Below are 6,327 nucleotides of genomic sequence, written 5' to 3'. Positions count from 1 at the left end.
GAGGGGCCGGGCGGGCGGCGCTGTTGGGGCGGCGGGCGGCCGGGCGACGTGAGCGCGTGGCCGGCAGACGGGGCCGGGTCCAGTGGGCGTGCAAGCCCCGGGCGAAGTAGGCTACCGGGCGAGAGGCGCGGACGCGAGGTCGACGTCGACTTGGCTTGGTGCTGCTGGCCGGGGCGAGAGCGAAAGAGACGTTTGCTTGATGAAAAGCCGTAGCTGGAGGGTGGGAGGTAGCCTGCTCTCTTCTGAAGGAAGAATCCGCAAAGCGAAAGGCACCGATACTCGGTGTTGGTTGAGTGGGGAGAAGTTTTGTGGGGGTTCTTGGCCCTAGGACTCCTTGTGCTCTTCGTTGGACACCCCAAAGAGCTCCTGGTAGCAGTGCTTACTGTTTCGTAAGAAACAACCGAGGGGTCTTTAAACAAGATACACAAGCACCTGTCCCATTCCAGAACAGTGACTTCGTCACATCATGTAGCCTCGGCACTGTACCCGTGGGACTGAGAGTGAAATGGTAGATGGCACCTTGGAATTATGAAGATAATTTGGACATATGGAGCCATTTCCACACCCCTATGTCTTTGGGGTCATTTTCTAAAACTACTGATTAAAAAAAAAAAATAGTATGTACATTGAGTATGTGTCACTTTAAATGCTTGTGACCAGCAAGAAACCTGAGATTTTTGTTGGGTTTTGGGATATTTATATATACATAATGAGATACTTTCGGCCTTGGACCCAAGAATGTGTAATTCATTTATGTTTCTTACACACATAGCCTAAAAATAGTATTGTTTGATGTGCCAGTGATTTAGCTACAGCCTGTTACATACAAGAGGTCAGGTTTGGTGTTCCCCTTGGTAGAATCATATTAGAGCTTAGAAAGTTTCAGGTGTTAGAGCATTTCACATTGCAGATTTTTCAGTTTAGGAACGTCCAACCTGTCTCTGCCTTAAGTTTAATTAGGAGAGACTAGTCATATTTTTGCCTATTTCTGTTTTTTGTTTTGGGGACATCTGAATAATTGTCTTAGTTTCATTCCTGTTCTGGGCCACTTAGAAATCATATTTTTGACTAAAAAATCATTTCTCTCCCTTTCAATATGTTTTATCTTTTAAGTGTTATGTATCTAGTTTGGAAACACAACTGTAATCTGTACATATTTTTTCTGTTGGACAGAAAATTCATTTGCAAATTGCCCGACAAAGGTAAAAAGATCTTGGATACCGTTGCCAAACTGAAAGCTGCCATCGCTGAACGTGAAGCGGATAGAGGAAAGCGTGAACTGTTTTATCCTATTAGTTTAGATTTTGAGCTAAGGGAAAAGGCTGCTGCAGGAGTTGATGTGGACATCGATAAGACCCAGAATTCTGAAGAGATACTTGATGCTTCATTAGTGTTGAGCTGTTCCCGTGTTGATAAAATCAAGTTATCCAAAACAGCTTCAGAAGAGCAGGGACTTGTGCATCCTCCTCACGAAGAAAGGCAAGAGACTCCCCAGGCCACATCTGCAGTGAGCTGGCACCCACCTTCCAGCAGCAGGGCCGGGACCCTTTCCCCAGCCAAGACGACAGAGCACCTCCCACAGCTCTGTGTTTCAGGTCACACGGAAGATATTTCCGGCGGTTTGAACAACCTGCTTATTGACAAGTTGCAGAGGATCACGATTGCAGAGCAAGGTGCACACCACTCAGGAGCAAGTGCTAAGGCCACACAGGGACTCGGTAGCACCCCTCCCAGGAGGCCTCACTACATGGAAGTGCTGGAAATGCGAGCCAAGAACCCAGTGTCCCCACCACACAAGTTTAAGACCAACATGTAAGTACTGGGAGCAGTCCTCTCCCAGGACATGAGGTGCCTGCGACTTAGAATGTGGATGAGTGCTCTGAAGTTCATTGGGACGGATGTGAGTGTACTTATCGATAGGCGCAAAGTGTGGACGCGGTGAGGCCAGCTTGGCAGGAGCAGAGGATTTCTGAGAAAAAATACTTTGGTTTTGAAGTCAAATAATTTAAAAGGTTTTAAGTAGCAGATGGTGAATATCAATGTCGGGACCCTTAGCCAGTATTTCACAATAAATACAGAATTGGATACACAATTTATTATGGCTTTTTTCCCAGAACCATTTTCTAGTGTGCTGCTCTCCTTGATTAACCAGGATGCAAAGGGACAAGGAGCTGATGGCCTGCCTGCGTGCTCACTGTGTATAGCAGCATGGCTCTGGTGCAGTTTCTGTTCCTCGGAGAATTCAGGGTCTAGTTGGGGAGCAGCATTCACACTCTGGAGGGAAAATTTCACTATGTAATAGCAGTTTCTGGGGGCTGGGCAAAGGCATTTGGTAAGAGCTAAAAAGTTAAAATTTGATTCTGGCTTCTGAGCTCCTTGCCATAGTTTGTTTCTGATATTTCCATAGAAATAAAAGTTCTTTCAGAAGAATTATTCTTTATGGATTGTACATGTGACATTGAGTGTACTTACAGGGATGTTAACATAAGACACTTCTTTGAAAAACTGTAAATCCCATGTTTAGAAATACCTGAAACAAAACATGTTTTTGTTGTCGCAAAGAGACTTTAATGCTACCTTGCGAGTCACAATTTTTATTAACCTCAAAACATTACTGCTGTATGAAAAAGCATATTGGGGCCAGGGAGATGGCTCAGAATAAGCGCTTCCCTGGCAAGCACAACAGCCTGAGTTCAGTCCCCAGTGCCACAAAAGAAAGAAAGAAAGAGCAGTATTGTGCTGCTTTTCTTGCTAGGGATGAAAAATCTTCTCTGATCAGGTTCTTTTGTTCCTGCTTGCAGTGAAGTGCCTCTCCATTTCTAGGCCATTTTGGAAGACAAAGCCTCCTTCATTTAACAAATGCAGGGAGGCATAAGGTGGTCGTGGTTGTGCACTGTGGTCATGTAGCTGAAAGGTGGAGCTCAGGCTGGAAGCGGAGGCTCCCAAGGATGGGAGACCTGGGCAGTGGGGAGAGCGGCTCGGTGGAGCCTGCTGGGGTCCCTAGGCCCAGGCCGGTGGGTGATGGCTCTGGGGTGGGCGGGTAGCAGGGGAGCTCATGCCTTTGGTCTTTGTCTCTGTGGTGCTGGATGTGAGACCTAGGCCTTGGGCATGCAAGTAGGCATTGTTCCTGCCCTGCCCTTTGACTCCTCCAACCGCGACCTTGTGCATGTTCTGGCTTTGTCTACACTGCCTGGGTGTAGGAGGTGCCTCAGTCCTGCACCCCGTTCTTCCCAGGAACTTTAGTCCACTGGTCAGCTCCAGAACATGGCCGCTAGGGTGCTTGCAGCCCCTGGGGTCCATCATGTCTGAGGTTTGCTCCAGGGTCCTCCCAGACCTATTGCAGTATTTTCCAGGTACCAGTGCCACCACCACCTTGATTTTTTTTAACCAGGTGTCTCTTTCCTGGTCTCCAGCTCCACTTCCATGATGTATATCCTTGCTCTCCATTGCTGTAAAGGGCTCTCTCTTGGCCTATAACTGTGGACTGTTCCTGTCTGGACTTAACTGGCAGCCCCTTCTCCCCTGTACTGGCAGCCCTGTTGACAGCACGGAATTCAGAACAGATTTACAGAAGCTAGTGCCCTGCACCATGGCCAGCCCAGCCTCCCTGCTATCTACCTGTTTTCTGTGCTTCCTATGCTCACTGCTGGGAGCTCTTCTCCTCTCATCTAAGGGCAGATACCTAGGTCAGGCCTGTTCATGTGTTATCTGGAAGCATTTCTGTTTAGCCTCTCCTTTTCCTAGAATAGATCTCTTAGTAATTGTGGTATTACATTGCACCAAAACAGTTTGCTTGTTTATGGTAAACTGTTAGTAGTAAGCTGCTTTGCAAGCTTTTGTACTTGAGTGAAAAGATGACAAAATAATGTCAGTTTGAGTTCAAGGTGTGAAAAGGGAAAGGAGAAGCAAAGAGCCTGCCTGTGTGCTCATGTGACCCTGTGGTGGGTAGTGAGTGTGGGTAAACTGCTGGGTTTAAGACTGCATCTGTGTGTGTGTGTGTGTGTGTGATGGACATGTTTTGGTTGTTTGTGTGTGGAAGGGTGGCTGATCCTGTAACGGAAGTCTCCCTCCTCAGGTTACCCTCACAGCGTGGCAGCTCAGCTGGTCTCTGTCAGAGGGGAGAGTCTCCCATCTCCTCAGAGGAGCGGCGGCGCAGGGACAAGCAGCACCTGGATGACGTCACAGCGGCACGGCTTCTGCCGCTGCACCACCTGCCCTCACAACTGCTGACCATAGAAGAGTCCTTGGCACTTCAGCGACAGCAGAAACAGAATTATGAGGTATTTCGAGTCCAGGCTGTTCTTGTCCTTGTGTTTGTCAGAATTTACTCAGGAGTTGAGGAAGGAAGCATATGATGGGAATGTGGTTCTGAGGTGACCACTGGCTCTCAGAGATGAGCCACAGAATTGCTGAGACCGCAGGTAACAGCTGATGACATCCCAGCCTCCTCAGTGTCCAGGGTGATGTCCTGGGGGGCTACAGCATCATGTGTGCAGGCCTGGCATAGCCTGCATCCCCAGGGTAGTGTAGCTCTGCTTTTCTGCCTTATTCCTGTGAAATCATTGAATATTCCTCACTTGTGGGATGTAGCCCAGGCCTGCTAAGATCACCAGGAAATGTGTCTCCAGCCCTACCTCTTCTTGATAGGACAGTGCTGATGGAGTGGGGAGAGGGTGTGTTGCCAGCAGACATCAGGAGCTGGGCCCAGTGAGGAGCCTCTCCTCATCATCTAAATCAGCTTGTAGCACTTTCTCTGAGGATCCCCGTGGGCCCCATAGTTTATGGGTAGCTTAACGGGCTAGGAGAAGGTAGGTGTGAGCACCACAGAGGGAACTGAAAGTAGAAGTTGTTAGTAGGTACTCAAGCTGCCTGGACAATGGCATCATCGAGAGCTGCTTTGCCCTGACTGCTTAGCTGGGTTTGAGTCAGGTACCGGGCACCAGCTCACAGGAAGCTACCTGTTGGTCTGTCTTGGCATCTCGTAAGTGCTCAGTTAGTAGGGATGAGCACTTTTAAGACACTGTTATTATTTTTCTTCTTGGTGTATTAAATTACTACTAGTTATGACTTCAGCCTTGAAGTGTTTTTAAAATTATCTGTGGGATCTAAAATGCCTGTTTTCAGATAGTGTTATGTTTAATTTACCCCTTTGGTGTGAAACCTGTTTCTTTGGTAGCATATGGGTTGTAGGTGCCAAAAGAACTAAGTCTTTTGGCTATACTTGTAGACCCAAGTCTAGTTTCTCGTAACACCATGGCCCTGGGGGAGGACCCAGGGAAGTCCTGGGGACCATGGGGGCACCTACCTACCTAGCTGCCCGCAGGTGGCGTCCTCGCCACATGTGAGCGCACTGCCGGGCTGAATTTACTGGGGCTTTTGCTGAGCGTCTGTAGGACTTTAGTTGGCATTAGAATCAATACCTAATTGTCCTGTGTCCTTGAAATGTAATTCTCAGGCCCAGAAGCTGTGGCTTAATCTGCAGGAGAAGATTCTGTTGTCTGGAGAAATAAACATATTTCATGATATTTAATTAATTCTGACATTTAATCAATCCATTCACTTTGTGTGTCACTTCGCACTGAAAAATTATAAGGAAAAGATACAAATGTGTAACTATTTGCTTTGTTCTTTGCCTTAAAGGAAATGCAAGCGAAGCTCGCAGCACAAAAGCTTGCAGAAAGACTGAACATTAAAATGCAGAGTTACAACCCGGAAGGGGAGCCTGCAGGGAGGTACCGAGAGGTCAGGGACGAAGATGACGCGCTGTGCTCTGATGACGATGAGTGCTGAAGGTGGCGTCGCGTGACCTCCCCAGCCTCCCGGGGTTGGGGCGTCGTCACCCTGCCTCAGACTTTCTAACAAGTATCGAGATCATCAGTGGCGGACATCGTTGAGGGAAGCTACAAGAAAAGCCCAGCTTGTCTTTCAGATGATGAGCTTCGTGTGCTTGGAAAGTTGACTGAGTGTCATGTTTAACCATATTGTATTAAAGTTTTGCAGTGTGTCATGTGTTGAGCTGGTATTTTAGTATGTGGCAGAGCACACTTTCTTGAAGCCAAGTAAGATGACTTTGTCGTTTTTCCTTCATCTTACCTTTATCAAGTAGCATTTCCTGCATGTTCCATTGGTGGACAGCTAAGTAAGTTAGGAAGGCAGTCCCCCCGTCCTGAGTACCCGAGTCCGTGCAGTCTGCGAGCTGAGCGGTTCCTGAGCTGTTGGGGAGGGATCCCGTGGAGAGCGCTCAGGCAGCGGCGCGGGTGTTTCTCCTGTCTTCTGTGAGGAAACTGCTTCTCCGTAGGGCCAGGACTCCTCCGAGGAAGTGCTAGG

At 48.1% G+C, this 6,327-nt stretch overlaps 1 protein-coding gene across 1 annotated transcript in view; it reads left to right on the top strand.

Annotated features, from left to right (window-relative positions):
• Positions 1 to 5,902, top strand: part of Polr2m (RNA polymerase II subunit M) — a 7,092-nt gene extending 1,190 nt beyond the window's left edge. Inside the window, exons 3-6 of the mRNA XM_023712660.1 lie at positions 4 to 106; positions 1,174 to 1,812; positions 4,076 to 4,280; positions 5,641 to 5,902. Of these exons, the coding sequence (XP_023568428.1) occupies positions 4 to 106; positions 1,174 to 1,812; positions 4,076 to 4,280; positions 5,641 to 5,790 (1,097 nt within the window). The 3' untranslated portion in view covers positions 5,791 to 5,902. The remainder of the gene's footprint in view (positions 1 to 3; positions 107 to 1,173; positions 1,813 to 4,075; positions 4,281 to 5,640) is intronic.
• The last annotated feature ends 425 nt before the right edge of the window (positions 5,903 to 6,327 follow it).

This window comes from Octodon degus, unplaced genomic scaffold (assembly GCF_000260255.1).
Source record: "Octodon degus isolate 3935 unplaced genomic scaffold, OctDeg1.0 scaffold00026, whole genome shotgun sequence".
Classification (NCBI taxonomy): domain Eukaryota; kingdom Metazoa; phylum Chordata; class Mammalia; order Rodentia; family Octodontidae; genus Octodon; species Octodon degus.
Note: the sequence above shows the minus strand (reverse complement) of the source record. Positions and strands in the feature narration are given on the sequence as shown.